This window comes from Channa argus, chromosome 10 (assembly GCF_033026475.1).
Source record: "Channa argus isolate prfri chromosome 10, Channa argus male v1.0, whole genome shotgun sequence".
NCBI classification, from domain to species: Eukaryota; Metazoa; Chordata; class Actinopteri; order Anabantiformes; family Channidae; genus Channa; species Channa argus.
In genome coordinates this window covers 14,443,835-14,468,535 of record NC_090206.1, presented here as the reverse complement: position 1 = coordinate 14,468,535, position 24,701 = coordinate 14,443,835, and the positions used below count along the sequence as shown (strand labels likewise).

The 24,701-nt window shown below is 39.3% G+C and overlaps 1 protein-coding gene across 8 annotated transcripts; it reads left to right on the top strand.

Annotated features, from left to right (window-relative positions):
* Positions 1–981: 981 nt before the first annotated feature.
* Positions 982–20,148, top strand: LOC137133696 (catenin delta-1-like). 8 transcript variants are annotated; one of them, XM_067517521.1, is made up of 22 exons: positions 983–1,142; positions 5,928–6,051; positions 7,347–7,510; positions 9,551–9,619; positions 9,726–9,845; positions 9,986–10,248; positions 10,655–10,936; positions 11,086–11,326; positions 11,443–11,665; positions 12,497–12,689; positions 12,797–12,914; positions 13,044–13,197; positions 13,423–13,440; positions 13,758–13,826; positions 14,388–14,515; positions 15,044–15,194; positions 15,322–15,514; positions 15,774–15,982; positions 16,314–16,355; positions 16,460–16,527; positions 16,736–16,790; positions 18,443–20,148. In XM_067517521.1, exons 3-22 carry the CDS (start codon positions 7,352–7,354, stop codon positions 18,499–18,501), a joined length of 2,814 nt encoding a protein of 937 aa, XP_067373622.1. In that variant the 5' UTR covers positions 983–1,142; positions 5,928–6,051; positions 7,347–7,351; the 3' UTR covers positions 18,502–20,148. The 8 variants fall into 8 exon arrangements, with proteins under 8 accessions (XP_067373628.1, XP_067373622.1, XP_067373626.1 ...); XM_067517525.1 differs by having other exon boundaries at positions 16,736–16,838; XM_067517522.1 differs by lacking the exon at positions 983–1,142 and adding an exon at positions 4,237–5,524.
* Positions 20,149–24,701: the final 4,553 nt, after the last annotated feature.

The following is a 24,701-nucleotide window of genomic DNA, read 5'->3' as shown; positions in this document are numbered from 1 at the left end:
CTTTAAATAACTGGTCAAGTGATTCATCCCCAGCGTCGTCTGTTACTGACCAGGCATTTGTGGAGGATGTTGTGGTCACTGGTAGTGTTATGCTGCGGCTGTAGTTTTGTTGGGTTAGTGTGGAATGCTGTTGTTGTACTTCCCCCAAGAAATGTTTCCTCTCATGCTATTGTTCTTGGGCAATCCATGAAATGACATCAGTGTGCGTATGTGAGAAAAGAAGGAGTGACAAGGGGAGAATTGAAGAAGGGTGGAGGCAGTGGGAGGTAGGCTGCTCATTCCGTTATTGCAAAATTTAAACCCCGTACTACGATTTCTTAAGCCTTGCTCATATTAGTACGTATTTCAGACCAGCCTGGATTACCTAGTGACGCAAAACAGACAACTGTCCCAAAAGGATTGAACTAGAAAATTAACTCGGACACCTTCTTTTGGCTCCATTGTTTAGGCCTGTCTTGCAGGAGGATTCAAATCCAGTTTTAACCTTAATTGATTTCATATGTTGTGAAGTTGTGTTTTATCAAGTAATCAAATTACAGGAAATCTAAAACCATGCATTCATCATAATACGTCGGGCTTTTTCAAACAAATATGGTTCTTTAATCCTCAGACTGTTTCCATAAACAAATTAAAATTGATTGTCTGATCAAAAGCCAAAATACCTAAAGATGTTGAATCTACCATGTGGGAAACTGGGGGGGAAACCAGTCGGTTAATCTGTACATCGACTAATCATTGTATGTCGTGAGCAGCCTACTGATTGGTTTTTGTGAGTAAATAATGTAACTGCAATATGTAGTAGCGGTTATCCCGGACTTGGTTAATCTAGCCATCGACTAGATTTGCACCGACAAGAACAAAGGGGCCTCCCACTCCTACTGCAGACTACTGGGTGACCGGGTCGTGGCGTGTAGCAATTTGTGACAAACACCTGTCTGAGAGGAGGGAATGTTAGTGCTCCGTCTTTACGGTAAATTCCTTGGCTGGTCCCGCCCTCACTTTGGTAGGAAAAAAAAGTCGGTGTTGTCGCTTCGTCTTTAACGAGCTTGACCCAGAACCCAGTGAAGGAGAGGAAACACGAGCGAAAATACAGTAAAACGGAATAGTCTCAAAGGGGTCGGGAGAGGCTTTTTTACAAGCAGGTGAGGAAAATTCACAGGTGGATGGCTGAAATAACGAAGATCGCTTATTTTTTTCCAAAGATAGTGGCTGCACTGCAGCGTTGGCAAGGAGTGGTCACATCATCGAGAGGCAGCAGCACGACGTTAGCTAACGATGCTAACTTAAAGTTCATACTCAGAGCCGCGGCGGTTCGGTTTTTGCTACGATAAGTAACTTAAAAGAGTCTGTCATGACAGACGACATGGTGCCGTTCAGATTTTAAGCGTATGAGTTTTGCTAAATTCCGCTTAATTGAAAACAAGCTAACTCCAGATCTTGTGGCTAATGTGGTTGCTGTGCTAATGCTAGCCTAGCTACTTGTTGGCACCGCTCTCAGTCGGCTATGTGGGTTATTGTGATGCTAACGTAGCAAGACAGCCAAACCAGGTCATACGGGTGCTGAGCGAGCATTGTGGCCAGCTAGGCTGATCTGATCTCCAACATTGTCATTTATCTGTGCAGTAACGCTAGCAAAACCAACGAATAAGTCAGTGCTAGAATGCGTGAGTCTTTGTTCGTAAGACTCAGTTTATACCAGCCTCTTTTGTCACTGCCTCTGTTTTTAGCTAATACTGCAATTTCTTCTCGTTTCAACTGTCATAGATTGTTATACCGCGTTAGAAAATTGGTGCACAACGACGTGGGACTCAGGACAAACCTCTTCAAGTGCAGGTGGCTTCTTAACGTTCACACCAAGGTCTGCTTATCAAGACGAGTTCAATTGGAATACAAGCAGACCTACCATGGTGACGCGGGTTTACAACACTGAATTCGGCTTCCCCAGTCGTATACATTTGCTGTGTTTTGACCTACTTAACGTTGCTGTTGATGCCTTGTATTTAAGCGCCTTTCTGTGGTGAGCAGACAGTTTTATCAGTCGAATCAGATAAGTAGATTTCGTCACCCCGACCCCAGAAAGAAGCGTGTAATTCTAGGTAATTGGAGTCCCACCTAATGTGTACATTGAGTCTGTTTTGTGCGCTTGTGTATATCAAAGGGTGGTGGTCCTGCATTGGTAGTTTGCCACACTGTAGTCTGGGGTTTTAAGTTTGTCAGCCTGGGAACCTGTTGGGTGGGTCCTGTTTGGACTTGTTATGGTAGGGCAATTTCTGGGTGGGGATAACTGTCAACCTGAGTGTGAACAAGTAAACGAGCTCTTCCTTTGTAAACACTGATTTTATCCAGGCACATATTGCAGTGTAGGCAAGTGCGTTTCTGTGGGCTTCAGGTGGTTTATGCTTATACAGTAAGTGTGAAGGTATCACTGGGTCAGCTCTGTAGGTGATGTGCTGCAGGTGCCACCACTAATGATATCATGTGGTTGTGAACACCCAAACCTCAGCCTCTTACACGCATGTCTCCAATTAATTTTTTTGATTGTTGATCCATGCTCCCAAAGCCCAGCGCAATTGTGTCTGCTCTTTGGTGGTGTGCAGGTTAATCCACAAAGGGCCTAGTGTTTGTGTGTCGATGTATGTGTGTACATGTTAACATCCTGTGTGTGTGTGTTAGGAGGTAAGTGGATTAGTAGGTTAAAGCTTCAATCCCATTACAAGCCACACTCAGCTTAAACCAGCACAGTGGCATCACACAGACTTCTTAACAAATTGCCATGTTGGTTACTGTGTGTGTGTGTGTGTGTGTGTGTGTGTGTGTGTGTGTGTGATGTTCACACACGTGAACAACTGTGTAATTTGACAGTGAATGTGTTGTTTTAGTTAGTGTTTTGCAGCTGGTGGCAGGTGTCTATACTTAGTGCCTTGCCTTGAGTTTAATTAAGTTGACAAAAGTTGTATTGTTGGTTGCATATGAAAAAGATCATAGATGTCTTCTGAAGGGGTTAAGCGAGTCATGCTGACTGATGGCTGCAGGATCAGATGGAGATATGTGACTCGTGCTGTGTCAGGGCTCAATCAGATGTTTTGTGTATGTGTGTTGCTGACCTTAAAGCACTGTGCTTGACATTTCTTTACCCTGATTTTCTTTCCTGTAAGCTCGTGTTCTCTCAGATTCTGACCATGTAGCAACCTTGTATTTTTAAATTATTGTATGCTCTCCAGACTGGACAGACAATAGATGATTTCTTAAAATTGCTTTGTGAGCTAGACAGTCTAAAGCCCAAAACATAATATAGTTGTCATAATAGAGTTGGAAAAAAGACCAGTATTGACATTTAAATATTTGGAACTAGTGAAGCTTCAGTATTTTGTGTTTGTTTTTTTGTTTTGTTTTTTTTTAATTTTTTTTTTAATGAAAATTCAATGGTGAAAATGGATCTTAGCTCCTTTTTGTTTATAAAAAAAACCTCCAGTGTTAGGATTCAGTGGTTAGTCTTCGGGAACACTTTTTAAATAAACAAACCAAAATATAGTAGTTTTTTATTAAAAAAAAATATGAAAATTCGATGATTCAGCACTGCAGGTTTACACCGTTTCTGAAAGGTCATGAAAACAGAACTAAGAACTGGAGTTTAAGAACAATATTAGAAAAACGGGAAGAGGTTTGTGGTCGTATGATCAACATTTTGACTGCTGGGGATTTTTATCGTTGTAGGAAGCCAACCATTATGATGGTTGTGTATTTTGATATAGGTTATCATTGTTTTCTGTGCAAGCAGTTCTGTTTAAAAAAGATGGTTTTTGCTCAGCCAAGTTGCCTTTGTGTCCCTTTTACTCATGATGCTGGACCCATAACATCCTGTTTCTCCGGAAGTGGGTAAGAGGAGACAGGGGAGGCAGTGGGACAACAAGGATTGTTTTCATTGTTCAACAAAATGACAGTTGACTTTTAAGGCCAAAACTAACAGCTGTAAAAGACAGAGATTGATGGAGGACAGGAGTAATATGCAAGTATAGGACAATGTGAATGTGACCCCCGAGGAAAACGATCACACAGATGCAGTCAAACTCAAATATGTCCAATGATGTCCTCCAACTCATGTCACACTTTTCATTTTCTCAGTTGCACAAACTTGTCTTTGTTCCACCAACCTCCTGGACTGACAGCTGCAAATTCCCTCCTCTGGCTGTGGTGAAAACACACACTCAATCACATTCCCAAGCACACTTGCCAGAAAATGTCAATCGCAGTTTATAATTTATCTTGTATGAATGTTGACTGCCTTCATTAGTGAAATAAGATAGTGTAGGCTGTTAATGATTATTTGTCATCTCTGAGATAAAACGAGGTGAAAAGGGCGACAATGTTTACATATGGACTTAAATTATAGAAAGGCTGCAGATAAGAAGAGATTTGGTATATTTTTGTGTGCGTGTGTATGGGTCCTTGTGACTGGTAAACTTGCCTTGAAGTGCCGTGACACATCACTGAATATTTCTTAGTTTTCGAAGGTCGTTTTACAGTGGGTAAGTGGGTGGGCTGGTGAATTGGCAGGAGACAATGCCAGGAATGCAAGATTAGCCTTTATCTTTTATTCAGTATTTTTTTAAAATGTGTCTATCCCCCCCTTTCACTCCTGCTTACCCTCTCACTCCCTTCCTGTCTTTTTCACTTCCCATCTTTCTCCTTGTTTTATTTGTCTGCAGTTCTCTGCTCCTCTTTCTGTAGTGGATAGTATCAGTTCTATCCTGCCTTTGACCATATATAGGCATGTGTGGTACAGGACAGCAGTTACAGATTTGCCCAGGTGGGAGGTTACGACTCTGAGGCACTACATCCAGTTAGCAAAGGGGTGTGTGTGTCAGTCAGTGCATGCCTTCCTGTCCGTCCCACATGCGAATCCTTCTTTTGGTTTGTACAAATTCCTTTGTGTTGTGAAATTCATTTCAGCCACTCCTCATTCAGGCCATCCCACGTTCCTCCTCCTTTTCCCACACTAGGCACACCCCAAGTTAGGATGTTTTTAAACAAGCAAAGTCATATGTGTGTATGTATGTGTTAGTCATTCATTTGACAGAGCAGACACAGCCTCTGCTGGATTCATTTTACCAGCTAATGAGTGTCATAATAGTCTGCCTTCCAAACAGTGATGTCATGTCTGTCTTTTTTTTTCTGTTTGTTTGCACAATCTGATGAAGGTGAAACTGTGAGTCATTCAACTCCAACTTTCGTCTTGAACTTATTACACCTTATTTATTTATTTACACACACACACAAACTCTTTAGTGAACATTCACATCTGACAGAGAGCAGCACCACAAAAAAATTGAAATTTGTCTGCCCCTCCTCTAACTCGTCCAACCGGTCATGCAGGTGTGCGTGTTTGGAGGGAAGGCAATACATGGGTTTATTCACCTTTCCAGGAGCAGGCGGGGTGTATCATCTGATAAAAGGATTTGAGTCTTCACTTGTTAGATTCGGATACAGCAATGTCTTTCTCGGAACAGAACAAAAAACAAACGGGGTATGATAAAGGTTTTTAAGTTGAGACGTAAGTAGACAGTTGTAGATAAAGGCTAGAGAAGAATCAAAAATAAGAAATTAGAGACCATATAGTCATTCAACACTGTTACTGTCTTTAAAACCCCGTTTCACTGTATGCTAATGTTTTCTGGCCTTTGAAGACCTGCAGGTTGGTCCACATCCTGTCTCAAGGTGCATTATAAGGGCCACATGTTGAGTTACAGGGTGCGTCTAAAAGCTGGAGCTACTGTACATCTGGGTCTTATCGTATGTTTTCGCGCTTGCTGAACGAACACAAAGATATTCTCACTGTTGCTGTTTTTCAAACGGAGGTGCCAACACTTAAACATCTACTTCCCTAGTCTTTTTCTCTTCTCTTTACTTCTCTGTTATTCTCTCTGCAGTCCTAAATTTCTCGCTGTTTCTGGGCTTGGTGGTTCTGTGATCTTCTACGTATGAGCAGCTAGAGCTCGTTCTCTGACCTTGGCGCAATCTCTCACCTCTTCCACCAAACGCCCACAGGTGAAGGTGTGTATTAACTATTTTTATTTTTTTAATCAGATGAGTTACAAGTGTGCACATGCGTATTGTTGCTCTGCTTTGTGCTTAAACTGTTAAGAGAAGTGTGCAGTTCTCCTTTGACTAAATGCCCTGTGTTGTCTTGTTTAGCTTCCTCCCAAAAATGTGACAAGTGTTCTTTCGTGAAGCAGGCTTCATTTTCTTTTAGTTTTCTGTAACTTTATGCATCACCTTCAAATTATGCTGCTGGAGAACAGAAGAGGGCTTATAAATTCAAACTAGTGGTTTAATTCTTAGTTATTGTTTATATGCACAAACAGTTAACAAAATGCTTTTCCTGATGATTTTGCGAACCACATTTTTACGGTTTTCTTTTTTTAATTTTTTTTATTACAGAACCATTAAATAAACATCCCAGTGACCACTTCATTTCGTACAGATCTACAATCTAATGCAATCCATTACAGCCGTTCTTTTATAAATTCTACTTTTTTAGGTGCCAAAACTTTTTTTTCACTTTTTAAGTTTAATCTGTCAAAGCTCATAATTATACTTTGTGCTTATTATTGAGTTCATAGTGGGGGTTTGAGCATACTGGCTTGTTAACAAAATAAATAAATATAAATATTTTTCACTTGTAACAAATGTTTGCTTGTAGTGTTGTGGTAGCAAGACAGTACAGTTTTGCACTATTTTTATAATCTTTTTTTCTTTTCTTTATTTTCTGCTCTGCCAAAAAGGTTAAAGGTATACATAGTTTTAAGCAAATAACAGAGTTTTATTATCAGATAGTACAAACACTATGTTCTGTTGGCCAGGCCTGACTACTACGCATCATCACGTCACATGACTTATTCTTGTAGGGGCTCTCAGTGGCTCACCTCATGCACTTACTAATGGCACTGATGCATTTAACACACATGTCACACAGGTTTCTTTCCAGGTGACTTGCTCAAGTGTTATGATAGCCAGACTTTTTTAAGGCTCCTTGTGGGGCAAACCTCAAGTCACTGAAAATCTGCATAATTGGAAAATCTGATCTGAGTTTTACTGGGAAACTCAAGTTAATTATTGTGTTCAGAAATGGGGCTTTTTTGCATCTTGGCCACAGTCAAAATCATAAATGACAATTTATTTCCTACATATTAATCAGACCAAAGTTTCATACTTAATCTGGATCTTACTCTGCTTTGCATGGAGAGGTGTCTGTTTTTGTTGCACAGCTGTTTGCTGTGATGTAGTGTGTTTGAGGCTGTATGGATGTGTGTAACGCCCCCCTCCTCTCTCCCCTTGGGGATGTATAGTGTGTATGGAGCAGTGTGAGAGTGCAGCGGCTCTGCTGGAGTCTGTCAGGGAGCAGGAGGTGCAGTTTGAACAGCTGACCCGGGCACTAGAGGAGGAGCGGAGGAGAGTGGGCCTCCCTGCCACCAGCCCCTCAGCCCTGGGTCACCCCCTCCCTCACACACAGGTAACACTTCACAACAAAATCCATTAATACCTTCCAGAGTGTCTCATAACCATCTAAAGCCCATTTTCATCACCAACATATGGATAATTTTTGCTTCCATCCAGTCCTTCTAGTGAATTTATGCATCTTTTTATACCTCTGTTTTTTTTCACCCCCTCTCTCTGCCGTCACACTTTGTTTCCAATCTGTATGTCTGTAAGACCTTATCTGCAAACATTTCTGCTCATACCTGTACAATTTCCTAAATGCCTATGCTGATCACTATCGTGTGTTCAGCATGCTGTTACTGTCACGTACTGTCACTTACTAGATACATCTAGTAATTGATACATACACCTGTTGTCAGTCCCACGTGTTAAATCTCAGTAATTCACCCCGCTATTTCAGCATGTCATGTTTTAGAACAGTCATCTGTTGTACATGTGTCAGCTTTGCTTTATCGTCATTAAATAAACACATGATTAACTTCATTACTTCTGTTATGCTGCTACATGGTTTGCTTAATATTCTTTTGAATGCATTTTTTTTTTTTATTGAACTTGTAAAACTTGTAAAAATGTCATCTTACAGCCTGTATATTGGGGTTGGCTAAAATAAAAATAGCAATGTACTATCAGACTGGATACATGTCTCTGCTATCACAGTTGCAGCAACTCATTACTCATTACAGTCAAGGATTGATTATTTTCTCGGGAACTTCATCAATTGCAATTTCCACAATTTGCATTGCTTGTTTTGCTAAGCAACTGTTCAGGTATTTAAATTACTACCATAGATGACTAGGAGAAACAGCAGCTATTTGCATACATTTGATGTGTAAGAACAAATTTGTTTTTTAATTTTGCTTAAACAAATATAAAGTGGCTGATTTTTTTTTTTCTCCTTTCAGCAGTACTGTAATATTGCAAAAACACCAAAGTAATTGCTGTCATATTTTTCTGTAATACCTGTCAAAAGTGGGCAAAAGATCACATTATAGATGTTTGTTTATAATTGTCTTGTTTACAGCTGAAATAAGGTTTTTGAAATTGATGCTCCATTTTCTTGTCTCATGTTATAACTTCTATTGAAAGACTTTAGTATCAGTTGTAAAATTGGCTTATTCACCTTTAGGTTGGGAAGAAAAGTTAAAGCTGAGCCTTTGTCATTATTCTAACTTTAAATTTAATACTGACTGTAGAAAAGTTTGAACTAATTTCCTTAAATGTGTATCTTTCTTTAAGGGCTTGCCTACATATTTTTTGTTTTGTCTCTTTCAGTCCTTGGTTGTAACTCATGTGAATAGAACAGATGGATGGTGAAGGCTAAGAAACCAGGAATCTGTATTTTTGGCCTTGTGCTAAATGCCAGTGTCTATCATCTAAAAATAAATAAAATGATGAAGATGTGCGTTGGTTGAAATGTATGACAGGGCTTTTTGTAAATGAGCTGGTTTTATAAGAAAGACTAGAGGAAGGGTGCCCTTCTTGTTGTAAGAGTATGATCTGCATTTGTTATTGCTCTTTAAAAACAGTCCTGTCTCTTTGTGCAAATGACATTGTTTTGTCTTGTATTAGTCAATAGCGTAAGTATTCAGTACTAACGCTGACAGTGACGGTGTGTGGTTCCTGAGAAGGATTTCCAAATAGGCCGACTGCACTGTACTCGCATGTGATTCGGCTTGAGGCAGTTTCTCATAACTGAGGCAGTTATATTGCATTGATGTTATTACCTTGGTTATGTAGAAAGTGTCCAAGTTGTACAGACTGAAAGCATTGATTATGTAACACCAGAGCGGGAGGAAGTAGGGTGTGAGGATAAATGGCTGCACTTCGAGTCTGGCAGTAATTCAAAGACCATAAACATGCACGGACAGTTTAGTCAGCATTGAATGTGCTTCAGCAGCTGTAATATCATCTGGGCGGTTGTAAGAAAGAAAGTAGACACCAGTGGCTACTGGGAATCAGGCTTCAATCTTACTGGTGAATATTTTAGTAAAATTGTAGGTGGTTTCTTATTATATTTACATTGTTTAACATCTGTCTCTCTCTCTCTTCACAGAACGGGCGTTTAGGTGATGCAGACATAGAAAGACTGAAACTAACAAATTCCTACATAAACGGAACACAGGTATGTTTTTTTTTTTAATGTAATAATCTAACATTGTCCTTTTTATATGTATGTATTATATAGCAGTGATTTAAACATACTAATGTGTATTGTGTGTCTGCTACAGTACAGGATGGTGGACCCTGCACATGGTGCTCTAGATGAGAGCTACACACCAGAGGACGACTCCCAGGATGTACACTCAGTATTTTCTGATGAGGGAACCACACGGCGGGCAGACAATGGGGTATGGTGATATGACAGATGTGATCATCACAATGTTTTCATCTATTTGTTTTTGTTTTTTGTTATTTGTTTTTGTTGTTTTTTTTTTTTTTTTTTTTTTTTAAAGACATTTTATGCATTACATCTGTCACTGCCCCACAGATGAAGAAACCAATTTCACGCACAGTTCTTCCCACTGATACAATGTCAATGGATGGAGGCTTGTCAGTGCCTGGTATGGGTGGCTACAGTGCTACTCTGGACCGTCCATACAGGCAAGTTGGAGCAGGAGACTACCCCACTGCCACAGTACCCAGAAACTACCACTATGGCCCTGTAGGGGGTTATGATGACTACAGACCAGGCCCACCATCCGAGGCCTACACTAGCCTGAGTAGGGGCTCTCACATGGATGACCGCTACAGGTACAGCAGCCGTTCATATACTTTACGGGGGAATTTTAATATCTTGCGATGGCACATTTATTACATTACATTTACATTTAGTCATTTAGATTGTATATCAAGGAATGATGCATATATCCAGGCATGATGCATATTATGTCAAAACTGTAGGTTGTTTTAAATGGGGGAACTTCTGAACACTCTATAATTAAAAGTTCAGAAGACTTAAAGTCGGCATTATAATAACCCGATGGTTGCATTTAGTTAACGTAGGAACATGTGCTTTCCATTTATCAACCTCTCAGACTTGTTTAAAGCCAGATAATCTGTTGACCATTTCAGATCGACCACAGTAACAATTTCATTTCAGACCACTGCTCTCACTGTACTAGCTCTGAGTACTTCTCTACTGTCCTTCTCTTTGCAGGCCTGTTGATGGCTACAGGACTCTGGACTCTGGCTACCGGGCCCCAAGCCGCCAGCAGCTTGACCCATATGTAGCACAGCCCCAGGTGAGCCGGGGAATGAGGGCCTTGGGCTCAGCCATGGAGATGCGGTACGGCCACGGCCACTATGGCCTAGAAGATGATCAGCGCAGTGTGGCTTATGATGATTACAGCGTGGGACCTCCACCAATGCATCCTGGAGGCTATGGAACAATGCCACGACTGGGGCTTGGCCCTGGGGGTATGGACAGACGAAGACTCAGGTAAAACCCAAATGCAATACCTTGGCGTAGTTTGACTGTTTATTGCCAGAATGAAAAAAGTAGTACGTAATAAACTTACGTTTGTTTGTTAATATATGACAACAAAAGCTTATTTCAGACCCACCTAACCAGTGTTTTTAAACATGTAGGAGCTGTGAGGATACTTTGGAGACTGACATGGGAGGAGTTGATCCTTATGCCTGGGCTGTTCCCATGACTTTGGAGCGGGGGAGCATGGCTTCACTGGACAGCACACTGAGAAAGGGTCCTCCCACCTCGTGGAGACAGCCAGAGCTGCCAGAGGTCATTGCCATGTTGAACTACCGTCTGGACCCTGTTAGGACCAATGCGGCCGCCTTTCTCCAGCATCTCACATTCAAAAATGATAAGGTGAACAATTGTCACAGTCAAATCCAGGATATATACGCATTTGACTATTGGTTGTCTTTTGTTTTTTAATACATGCGTCTGTTTGAAACGCTTGCTGTGTGTTCGTGTGTGACTAGGTTAAGTCAGAGGTCCGTCGCCTGAAAGGTATACCAGCCTTGGTGTCAATGCTAGACCACCCCAGCAAGGATGTGCACCACTCAGCTTGTGGGGCCCTAAAGAACATTTCTTATGGGCGAGACCCAGACAATAAAATTGCCATCAAGAACTGTGATGGGGTGCCTGCTCTGGTCAGGCTACTTAGGAAAACCCACGACCAGGACCTCACTGACACAATCACAGGTATTACGGATCTTAGAATGCCGGTATGCCTTTGCTGTACTTTAGTATTCAAACACACATTATATAGTAATAGAATATTTAAAAAAAAAAAAAAAAAAAAAAGCTGCATGATATATTGCTTCAGCATAGTCATTTCATTGTGTCATGTGCAATTTACACATCCCAGAAAGTGCAGTATGAGGTGAGGCACACTAATGATGCTCTATTTAATTATTTTAGAAACAAAAAGGACATCCTTGAGCAAAAATAGTTACTTTATTAACAGTAACTTCAGAGTGAGTCCCCTCTAAAATCTTTTCAGAATATCAGTCACAGTGCTCACGTTATGTGGTTGAAGTGCTGAAATCAGCTGCTTGGCCAGTGTTGTGCTTCACTACATGTGGGTCACTACAAAAGCATTAATTCTGCACCCACATTTTTTTTCTGTGAATGGTCAGTTGAACATGTCCTTTTGCACTTAAAGAACATGAGTGTCATTAACATGCATAGTAAATGTGAGTGGCAAATTTTTTTATTTACTTGGTGTGTGTCCCTACACTCTCCTGTTGGCCACCAGCTTTCCCTCCTCCTTCCTTAGTGAGGCATTCAAGGAGTGTGCAGAGATAGGTCAGTTGTTTCAACAACAAACTCACCCCAATCATTTTAGAATGATCATTATATTTTTTTTTTCAAATTAAAATATTTAAGGTTTTTTTCTGTAAATTCCTGTATGTTTCATATCACAATATATATTACAGAAAGAAAAAAAATTGTAAAATTTTTTACTAATAAACATCAAAATATGTCGCTTGTGTTGCATTGTTAGTTACAGTTTGTCTTACATTGTTTCAGGCACCTTATGGAACCTCTCATCCCACGACTCAGTGAAGATGGAGATTGTAGACCATGCTCTGCATGCTATAGTTGACGAGGTGATGGTTCCTCACTCGGGCTGGGAGCGAGGGAACAATGGAGGAGAGGAGAGCTGCAAACCACGCCATCTGGAGTGGGAGACCGCCTTGACCAACACTGCAGGCTGTCTTAGGTATGCCAGGGATCATTGGATAGAAATTGAAGAAACCCAAAGTAGGGTAAAGAATTATTGCCAGAAAAAGTATAATTATTTGTTCAACTTCTCTTTCTCTCCAACAGAAATGTGAGTTCAGAACGCAGTGAAGCCAGGCGGAAGCTGAGAGAGTGTGCAGGATTGGTGGATTCACTCATGTACATTGTCCAATCACAGATCAACCGCAAAGATGTTGATAATAAGGTACCTGCTCACTGAAGACAGAAGTGTTTACATTTAAAATTACAAATTTAGCCTTAATAAAAATAACTTTGTTTCTGTGCATCTCTGTGTTGATTTGTTTTGTCTCCTGTTTATCCATTCTTCCTTTAGTTAGTGGAGAACTGTGTCTGCCTCTTGAGGAATCTATCCTATCAGGTTCACCGTGAAGTCCCTGGCTGTGAACGCTACGCAGAGACTACACCCATTAGTCAGGGACCTACCACTGCTAATAAAGGTGGCTGCTTTGGCTCTCGAAAGGGCAAAGGTCAGTGTCGGACAGCTTTCACAGTTTTGAATAAGTCTTTGTCTGAGAGACTTGCTATTAAAAGATGGGTATCGGCTGGTGGCTTTGAGCTAGTTGGTGTTTGAAACACCTATTGCTGTTTTTTACACTCTACAACCTTTTCCCTCTTTTTCTTCTTCCTTTCTCTCCTCTCCCTTCTTCCTTCCCGCTCTATTTCACTTATTCCCTTCTCTCTGCTGTGTTTAGATGAGTGGTTTTCTAAAGGTAAGATCCTCCTGGTGTTCATATGAACTCATTTGAAACTATAAGACCCTCTGTCATTACCCATTTGCTAACATAAAATAGTTCTTTATTAAAGAAAAAAGCCTGTCTGATAATATTACATTCACAAGCTGTACATGGGCATGATTATCTAATGTCACGCAACAGCATTGCATGCGCACAGTGCTTGTTCCACTGGTTGCATGGTTACAATTTCCATTTCACAAGAGAAAAAGAACTGACCAGCATCATTTAATATTTTATTTTCTCTGTTGATTCTATCATGTTCTCTTTTTCTTCCCCTAATTTTGTCATCTCAGCAAGGAAGGAAGGAGATGATGGAAGTGGGGATCAGGTTGATATTCCAAAGAGGACAACTCCTGCCAAAGGTATGCATTTCTCTTCCTGTAAAATAATTACCAGTTTTCAAGGGCAGTTAATTTACATGACAAGGCATACATTTCTTAATATCCTACATGGCAAACTCTAAATTCTACAAAAACCTATCAGGGTCTATTTGTGGCTCCTGTGTTACCTGAAAAACAATTTAAAAAAAGAATGTACTGTAAAGACATTTTTTCATTATTATTTGTTGCATTATAAAAGGCTTTGTTGTTGTTTTTTAAATCCATCGTTTTTATTTGAAATGAAAATATCCAGGTTCTTAATTGCTGAAGTTAGGTTTAATTAATCTTTTATTTATTTTTTTTTAAATAAATTGTCTTTACCAAATAATATGGTTATAGAAGTGTGATTTAGGCTCAGATTTGTCTTTTTCTGACTTATAGATTAAAGTCTTTATAAATTAGGATGTTTTATGTTGAGGCTGAAATTTCAACGTCATGATGCTAGATCTAGTGAGTAGAATGTATTGTTTTTTGTTCTCTGCCCAGCACAATTATGAATTTGTCAAACTCCGAAAATTAAAACTCTGCTTCTGCTGATTTCAGGTTATGAGCTGTTGTTCCAACCAGAGGTGGTTCGTGTTTACACATCACTGCTCAGGGAGAGTAAAAACCCTTCGGTGCTTGAGGCTGCTGCCGGTGCCATCCAGAACCTGTGTGCTGGCCGATGGACTGTTAGTACAGTTTCTAAGCCCACTTAACATACACCAATCCGGCATAACATTATGACCACCTGTGCAATTTAATGCAAACTTATACAGTGGCTCTGCCATGAATTCGACTTCTACAGTGTTATAATTTCTCAGTCTTAATATAATACATAATAATAATAATACTGTGTCTATTATTGAGGTCAAAGTGGGTAGTGGAGTTCTAGAGGTGGTTCTAATATTTTGACAGCCTCATTCATTTCAATTAGGGTGGCCAGAACATTAGAACAACCTCTTTGTATCGGATTGCATAAAATTGCACAGGTGGTCATAATGTTATGCCTGATTGGTGTATGTACTATTATTAAATATAAATTCATGTTTTAGGGACATCTCAGTTTTAAAACCGAGGAAGTATTAATGTGCGTTTTGAGTTTGTTAAAGTACATACAGTATCATCTCCGGTTTATGTTAGTCTTTGATACTGACAAAGTGTTAGTGAATCTGCGTGTATTATAAACGTACCTTTCTTCCTTTCTTTTTGTTTTTCAGTATGGTCGGTATATTCGGGCTACTGTGCGCCTTGAGAAGGGTCTTCCCATGATGGCAGAGTTACTCTCTCATGGCAGTGATCGTGTGGTGAGGGCAATGTCTGGAGCTTTGAGGAACCTCGCCATTGACAATCGCAACTGTGAATTGCTTGGTAATGATGAATGTTGATTGATGTTAACATTTATTGTGCTATATACAGTTTTTTTTTTTTTCTTCCCCCTTGTATTTTTGTGTAACTTTTGGAAAGCTTAAGTGTAGTGCGTCTGTGTCTTCTCTAGGTTTGCATGCAGTGCCTCACCTGGTGGCCAACCTACCTGGTGGCCAGAGTCAGTCTGGGCGCACTCTTTCAGAAGAGACTGTTGTGTCTGTACTGAGTACGCTCAGCGAGGTGCTAGGCAATAACCTGGAGGCAGCAAAAGTCTTCAGAAGCTCGCAGGGCATTGAGAGGCTGGTGCTTATCAACAAGGATAGGTATGTCTGTGAGCTGAAAATATGGAAGTAAAAACAATGTTTTCAGCATGTTTTCTTGTAAACCCTACTCAAGTTTTGTTGAATGGCTGGTGACTAAAAAACTAGCTTGATTTTAATAAATTAAATAGTTTATTAATGTTGAGGATGAAAGTGACTATATTGCTGGGCAGAAGTGGCTATTAAAGACAATTGAATCAACCACAAACACTTTGATAATTATGTGAACACTTTTCAAAAACATTTTTTTTTAATCATACAGCAAACGTTCAGATCGTGAAGTGCGGGGGGCAGGGCAAGTATTGCAACTCATCTGGGCACATAAGGAGCTGCGCAAGCCTCTGGAGAAAGATGGCTGGAAGAAGAGCGACTTCATGGTCAACCTTAACCCCAACACCACAACCGCAAATGGCCCGAGCACCCGAGCCAATGGCACCCATGAAGACAGCACCACGCCGCTACTGGACAGAGGTAAGTCTTGGGTTTATCTTGAATTGACCACTAAATGTTCTGGTTAATTTAAAAAAATTCTCTAAGCATGCTGTTCTTGTTGTGTCCTCATGAGACCAAGACATCGCCTAACAATTGAGACATTGTTTGACATGAGGGGAATTACCATTGCATGTTTCTACTTAAATGTCCTACTTTCATGATATAATATCACTGTAGCATGAACTTTTTACTTTTTTATAAATTTCACCCGAATGTTGAATATACTTAACTTTTTGTGAGTAGTGTATAGGCAGTGTAATAAAGTTAGGATTATGGTTTTGAGCTGTCACGCTGTTTGGTTTTGTCTTAGGAGAAAAGAGGGACATGATTCCACTAAATGACCTTGGCCCTGGTGAGTATATTCATAATCACTGATTTTGAGCAAGACAAATGTATAGCACACATGATAAGTGAACATCTGTGGTCTTTTATCTCATTCTTGTCACATAATTTCAGAGGCTTACTCTACACTGGACCAGAGGGAGAGAAGACACACTCTGGACAACACCACAGACACTTTACCAGTAATGTTTCTTAACGTGCTCCTTCACATTTACATGCTATATTGCTTACTTAACTACACTAACCCCAGATGTTCTGCACCACAAGAAGTATTTCCTGAATTTAACCTTTTTCAATGACAGTGTTTAAAACCTCACATCTACTGACATGATCTTTTCTTACACTCACAACCCCTGCTTCTTTCTTATTCCTTCTCTGGTTGTCTCGCAGCAAGGGTTGTATGGGGGCAGAAAGGGCTCCCTACCTCTGTTGGACTCCTACGATGGTTAGGCCCCCCTCCCCTCTCCCCCCCCCCACTGCATGTAACAGCATGGTATGTCCAACTGACCTCTTGTCCTGCATGGACTCTGAGCTCTGTTCTTTTTGTCTTTTTTAATTTAACAAATACTAAATGAAATCTGTACTTATACATAACAATATGATGTGATGTGTACATGCTGGTATAGTATGCTGCAAGGTATTCCTTGTGTGTTGTGGTCCATGCGTTCTGTGAAGAGATAAACCCAAAGCTGATATTAAAGATTTAAACACACACAATAATAGCTGCTGTTTGTACAGTTGTGTTGTCACAATACTATAACCTAATTTTAGTAAAAAAAAAAAAAAAAAACTGAACTAATACAAGATTTGTGATTTACTCCTCATAGCACCCTTTTCGCTATGAAGAGTATTACTACAACTGACTTAATGTATTATATATTTTATTGTGTATTTGGTTATAGGAAACTTACTGTTTGACATAAAAAAAAAACTACTGTTTCAGAACTAGGAAAAAGTAAGTCAATGGCCGTAATGGTTCAGAAAAATATGAACAGAAACTGTTTGCAGCATGAGCATGCACATATACAGAAGGAAAACCCTGGGCCAGTGACGGCCTCCCGTTTACTGTTAATAGAGAGCCAGTTATGCTGCGGTCCAGTGCCCACTGGGAATACAAATTCAGCCCAGCTCTGCTATAGGGGAATGGTGAGGAAGGCTTTCTCCACTTTATGCAAAGAAACTGCTACTGTAGCAGTTTATAACAATGTAATTGCCACCTAATCCAAGTTACTGGGAAAGAGAACAACTTGTAAAAAAAATTGCTGGCATTGTTGGTGTGTCTGTTGGTGGAGGATAGATCAGGAAACACCTGTCCAGTCTGAGCAGACCATGTAAATAAGGGTGCTTAGCACAACACACACCAGAGCCCAGCTACAAACAATTACTTTGTCTCCCTTTTGTAAAAGCACAGTTATAAGCAGCATTGGGAAACTCGGTCTGAAATATTATGCTATTATTGGTATTCTGGTTATTGTCTTATTTTCGTGTTGCTTCCTATAACTTAAAATTCCTGAGCCTTTGTCAGTGTGCTGAAAGGTCAGAATAAATTAGCATTTTTCTTTTTACACTCTATGTTGGGCTGTTTAAACCCTAGTGGGATTTTTAAATTTTTTGGCACAGCATCGATGTGAACATGTTGGTAAACAGTCTGTGGATTTGGCTGCCATTGACGGGTTACTCTGACCTGAACCAAACTGTTCCGGCTGATTTTTGAACTAATAAGAATACCTCTTATTTCCTGTAGCAAACAATCTACATTCTTTGTACTTAAACATGTTGTCGCTTTAGTGCAGTGCAAAATGATTATCATTTGTACAGTTTTCATAAAAGCAAAAGAAGCAATGTAATAATAAATAAAGTTTCCCTGGTTTTTATAAGTATTTAAAAGTATTCAATTACATTTCACTAAATTACATTTAATCTTTGTATTGAGCAACTGGTTATTGTGACATCACTACTGCCCAGTGTGCCATACTTATACCACATAGTGAGTCTCTGTGTTACATCCTTGTTTATTGAGTAGTTTACCCAAATTTCATTTTAGTGTTTATAGTGTGACTCTGTTTTAATCAGCATTTTTTTCCTCTGTTCATCTAGAAAAACTGATTGTGTGCATCACCCAGACTGGGCTGTCCCTGCCCTACCATTGCTACTGAGGAGAAAAGATGCAGATGAGCAGTTTCTCTCCCTCTCATCCCCCTTTTCCCTTATCTTCCCCCCCCCCCCCCCCCCCCCCAGATGGGATCAGAAAATGATGGTTGGAATCCAAAGAAAGTGGCTGTGTTGTGGGCCAAAACTTTCATGTGAAACACACACACACACACACACACACACACACACAGATTCATTCAAGTGTAGCAACAGAAATACAGTCAGTTTTTAAATTATAATTTTCTGTAAAGGCAATCACCTTTGTTGACAATCATTTTAATTCTGGTGTTGTCCTGCTTCATTTTATTCTTTATCACATTATTGTCAACATTTCTGGTAAATTTTGTCCACATCTGCATCCGAATGATGAATTTGTACGTAGATGTCCTAGTAGGGTATATACTGTATATAAAAAGAAAATGGGATGTCCACATTAGTTTTGGCTCATTAATTTAAATTGTCCCTTAAGTGGGACTGTTTGGGAGTTTGGGATGTGTCGACAGCAGCAGCTGCCCTGTAGATTAAGAATGTTTATATAGAAGTTATCTTCCTGTCTAGAGTCTTTTTTTTTCCTTTTTTTTTTTTTTTTTTCCCCCTCTGGGTTGGGATGAGCACAGGTGAAGACAAGAAAGGGCAGGTGTGTGTGCGCGTGGCTGCGTGTGTGTGGTGTCATACAGTCAACCTGTGGCCGTGTGAGTGAGCAAATGATTATGGACCTATTGAGTGTTTTTGTGTGTAAAACCAGGCACGCAAGACCACATGTTGACATTTTCATCCATCTATGTTGCTGAAAAAGGATTTTTATTTTCTTAGTTCCTATGTACTGACTGCCTCTTTTTGTCTTTGATACCTTCATTTCCAACTCTCCTGGTGGAAAACAATGACATTTTGTGCTGCTGAGTTTTTACTTTTCTGTGTAGGTTTATGCCAATCAGACCATTACAACACAAAAATGTGAAGCTGGGAACAAACACTACTAAACCACTAATGCATACTGACATGCAGCTTTAGAAAACATTCCTGGCTCTACTGTACAAGATGCACACTAGAAATGCATCCTACTTTACAGTTTAATCTTAACAAGTGCTTCTGCTATGATGTTGTCTTTAAGTTGGATTTGTCCAAGGAAAAAACAATCACTACTTGCTGTTTTTTGTGTGATGTAGCCATTCAGATGCAGATCTGAATCTATGTTCTGCTGTTTTACGTCAGAGCGTCTTAATTTGGCAGGCTTCGTTATTTGCAGGACACACATTGCAGTAAGATACTGACATTTAATTTGAGAGGTGGACAAAAAGCACATTTTGGTCTAAAATCCATTTGTTCTTACCCTTTTTTCACTTTGTGTCCAGTTTGTATTTTATTTTGGGGTTTGTATGTGAGAGCCATGGGTGAGCTTTATGCAATTTGTTCTATGTTTTAGTCCCGGTTTTAGCGCTGAGTTGTTTTAAATGCAAAAGAGACCAATCCTTTTTTTGTTAATCATCTTTTTTCTCCACATGCATAGTATATTTGTACTGTTGCCTATCTATGTAAAACTATGATGTACCGTTCATACCTGCCTTGACTCTGAGAAGATGCTTTTTTTTTCAGTTAAGTATGTAACTGGTAATACTGTTTTTTTATAAATAAAGATCTTTTGCTAGACCAGATTTTGCAACCTGTGATTTGATGTGGCTGTTCTGTGAGGTAGGACTGCTGTGCCATGTAGATAAACATGTAATTTCATACTGGTCTTCTTGTTGAGGCAAATGTATGAACTTGACACCATGTTAGATATTCCCCTCCTTAACATCAGTGGAATTTTTTTTTTTTTTTTTTTTTTAATAAAATACACTAATTATGAAGGCTTGCTATCTGTGAAGTCCATTCTCTTTTTTTGGACTCACTACAAGCACATTCACATCCTAAATTACAATTCCAAACTGTCAGGTTATTAACTTTCAAACACGATGTGCACTGCAGGACAATTAAAGAGTTAAGTGTTGACATTCTCAGCTTTGCTGTCATCTCCAGTTACACACTGAGCAACTTGCTGACAGGGAAGAGCTGTTTTGTACGTGCCGGGTCCAGGCAGGACAGAGGAGCATGTGGGGGTTGTTTAAGGACGTGAAAGAGTTTCCAGTATGCAACTCATTTGAAATTTGTCTCATTGAGAAGCAGCTGTTGGATCACGAGGGCTTTGAATGCATCTCACAGTGTGAAAGTTTGATTAGTCACACTACGTTGTGTATGTGTCAGCATGGAACCCCTACCAGTTGACCAATTAACCTCTGAATATAAATATGAATATCCAAATTGACTTGATGTTTAATTTGTCTTCAGAGTTCATGTTTTGTACATTTGTAAACTTTTTATATCTTTCCGTTTCATTATTTCAAATATAAATCAAGTTTTCATCCTAAATTTCTGTGTCTGAATTTTACAAATGCTGAAATTTTCAAAACTGACTATACATGTTAAGTCAGAAAACCAAGTTCTCCCTAAGATATTTTTCAAATTACCCCAATTGAACCTTGAATTGTAGAAAGAAATTGAGTGCTTTTAATTTAGCGGTAGTTAAGTGTTGGCTAAATAATTATGCTAATATCCTTTCTGCTTGTACTGTATATATGACACTTTTCAACACAGCTACATTTCAGTTGATATATTAATAGAACTAGATGCACTGTCACCACTCATCCACGCTGCCTTCAGTGAGCAATTTTCATTCAATTGTACACCATCTTCAAGTCAAGTTCCAGTTGCAATTATGCAACACTGTGAAGTGTTTCTCCCCCCAAATTAGTAATCCTTGCAGTGCAGAAGTGGTTTCAAAACAGAAAATGAACCTTTCATGTTTGGAAATATAAATTATAATCTAAAAATAAACTAGTTTCTTATGTGCAGACTATCTCTACTTGTGTTTGGTACTAAAATTCCCCCTTTTTGTGCCCTTTGTGTGATTTGTGTGAAATTGACTGTAAAGTCAATCACAAAACATCTAACCTGGACTTTTACCAACCAAAACACTGTGTTTCTCTGGTTTAACTTTGTCTGAATTTAATATACCTTTAAATATTTACTCTAAGTAAAAGTATAGCTGTAAAAAATGATAACAATTGTAGCCTTTGTCTTGGGCATTTTGTAGCCTTGAGTAGCATCTGCACATATTCAGTTTTTAAGCTGCAAACATGCACTCCAACAACCTCTTTGCTGGACTTTGAGTTTATTGCTAATTATAATCAATTGTTTTATGAACTCAGATTTTCTCACTGTCTGGACTCTTGTATAAACATTAAGAACAACATGAATCAGTAGAAATGCTTCAGTGGGTAGGGGGTGCAGTTTGGGAGGGGGCTGGACATATGACTTCAGAATGTATGCTTGGCTACAGCCCTAAAAAATGTCAGCTATATAAAGTAGCTTAATAAAATAATTGTTCTGCTGCACAGTAATGCAATAACAAGTCTTTGGCATGTACATACTATCACAGCGTAATTTTTAGTGCTGTAATGATATGAAATGTTGTTTTCCTCCTGTTGCTGCTCCAAATGCATGAATCTGACTGACAAGTGTGTGTGCGTGTCTGTGTTAGTCACTGAGTGTGTATAATGTCTGCAACCCATGCAGCTGGTATGCACACACACACTCCTTTCCTTAAACCTGAGATGACCAAGTACAGCAGATTCTCCCTCCCTCCCTGTGACTCTCGTTTGGTGTCATATCTATTTAAGGCTCCCATGCTGTTCTTCATTTCCTCTTTTGCCCACTAGCTCAAATAGAAGCAGCAACATTTAACTGGGGAAAAACTACTTGGAGGATACGACGAAAGGATTACAGCACATGTTCAGTGATTAATGGTTGTGAAGAATTTGGTTTTGGGTTATTCACAGCAAGGGACTTTTTCCATGGTAAGGTAGGGACACCACACCACTGGGAGATTATGTGTTGCCTGATTCCTTCCTTTTGATCTCTGGAGCTGATTTGTGGAGTAAAGTAAAAAAAAACAGCCCAGTTAAAGAGCAAAAGAACTTCCTTTCTTACCCTTATAACACATGGATTCACTCAGTGTCCCAAGTCCATCCTCTTCAAATTCAGACGCTGAGTCCCCCGATCGCACTCCTGTCCCGGACTCCACCCGACACACCTCCCACACAGGGAAGCAGAGTGGGCTCAGTGGCGTGGTCTATGGGCTCGGGGTGGCCTGGCACCACCTTAGGCCCTTCATTCCCTTCTTCCTCATCAGCTTCATGGTCGTGGCCCTTGTCTACTTGATGCAGGCCATCATCTTTGGGGGACCCTTCAAGGACCCCCTATTTTTTGCCAAGTTCAATGAGCGCTGGCCCCGGCCTACTCCCAGCAGGTTGGACTCTTCAACACTTAACAAGATTTCCAGTCCAGTCCCCTCTTCATCCTTTGAACAAGTCTTAGCTGACCTGCACAGAGACAATGAGACAATGTGAAGAGTTTTATTGCAATATCTGGATAAACTGACCGTTGATGTGAGCATCAAAGACTCCTCTGAAAATATATCCAAACTTATGACATTTGGAATCTTTTCAACTTGTGGTGATTTTATCTTCCAACTACACATTTATTTAAGTAATATATTTTTGTAAATCATTGACACAAGTGAATGCCTTCGGAAGTAAGAAAAATGACCTAAATCAATAGGGCTATAATGTTTTAATTAGAAAATGTGGCTGTCATTTTTAGTAAAGCAGCATTGGTATCATCTTTTGCCTGTATTTCTGTCTGTAGCATAGTGTTAATCCCTAGACGAATATTTAATGTTAATTTTTTCAGTTTACAAACAAAGAAAAAAATCTCAATAACAAGCACCAGAACATTTCCAACTATTCTCACTGTATAAATCTTATATTGTATTGCCAGTAAATCTTAATTATAGGGATTCGCCAATCCCAGTTTCTGTCCTGATACTAATACTTCAGCTCATAATGCATATTTTTATTGCCATCTTTTTATTTTTCCCAAATGTAAAACAGGCAGGCTAAACCTGGATGAAATTGTTGGTTGTCTATGGAGTCAGTGCACTCTTACTTCACAGCAGACTGAATGCCATAAAATCATCAAGTCTTTCTGTTTCCCACTTGTGGCCTTGGGACAGATTCAAATATAGTTTGCATATACCAAACAAGACACAACAAACCTTCAGTCTCCAGTCTCACAGTGGCAGAGTTGCTTCTCACTAAGTAAGAATATGAAACACCTGCACCCCATCATGGAAATCTTACGAGAGGAAAAATACCATAGGATACTTGGAGTGCAGTATCTCGTTTCATTTTTTTCACTCACATCTCTTTACTTATCTACATATCTTTATTGAGATATTTTGATATTACCATAAAGGCACTCTTCGCATTTATGGTAATGCATTTTTTAGTATTTACACATGGAGACTGTTGTTGACAGACTGGTAGCTGTGTACAAGACAGCATACAGTGTAGGTTAAAAACAACTTGTTAATTTGTTTATTCCTATCACTCAGGACAGGGTATCCAGGGAAAGTCATTAAAATTGTTTGGCCCAAATAAAATCTCCACCACCAGACTGTGGCAGAGTTTGGTGGCGAAAATTAGCACGGCATTATGTTTTATTGCGGCTAAGAATGGAAACTGTTTCAGTCACAGTGATGTGCCATTTGTAGTGTTTCTAGTGTAGTGTTTCTTCCATGGTAAAAAAGTAAAACCATGATTTTTGTTATAACCATGAATTAATTAAAGTAATTTTTATTTATTTATAAAGGGTGATGCAAACTTTTGCACTTTTGTAATTGTCATGATTTTAATATTTAAATGTTTTTTAATATCATGTTGGTGAAGAAAATTTTAGATTTTACTTTTGCACCAAACTGTAAATACAAATGGATATGTGACTGTGTACTGTCGCTAATTTTGTTAATGTCCTGCTCTCTTGTAGAAACGTGCAGCAAAAATATTTTTAATGTTTCTTAGTAATTAATTCATCATTGAACTACATTTAAGTTTGACAAAGTGACAGTATGTAGCTTTTGTTGAAATAATGGTGAAATATAGTGTAATACTTTTAGTGTTTCTAATATTGCCTAAAAGCATATTAAGTTATATTCTACCCTTAGGTTGAGGCACTAAATACCTCACATACTGTAAAACCTACACAAAGTACAAGTACAATCACACCATTAAGAAACTGATTCTGGGTACATTATTTTAAATTAGTACCA

What these genes read in the sequence shown, in the direction of transcription:
- LOC137133696 (XM_067517521.1), top strand. Translation starts at nt 7,352, where the DNA reads ATGGAGCAGTGTGAGAGTGCAGCGGCTCTGCTGGAGTCTGTCAGGGAG. An exon ending in ATGGACAGACGAAGACTCAG is followed by an intron (nt 10,937 to 11,085) that starts GTAAAACCCAAA and finishes TTAAACATGTAG; the next exon opens with GAGCTGTGAGGATACTTTGG. An exon ending in GCAAAGATGTTGATAATAAG is followed by an intron (nt 12,915 to 13,043) that starts GTACCTGCTCAC and finishes TTCTTCCTTTAG; the next exon opens with TTAGTGGAGAACTGTGTCTG.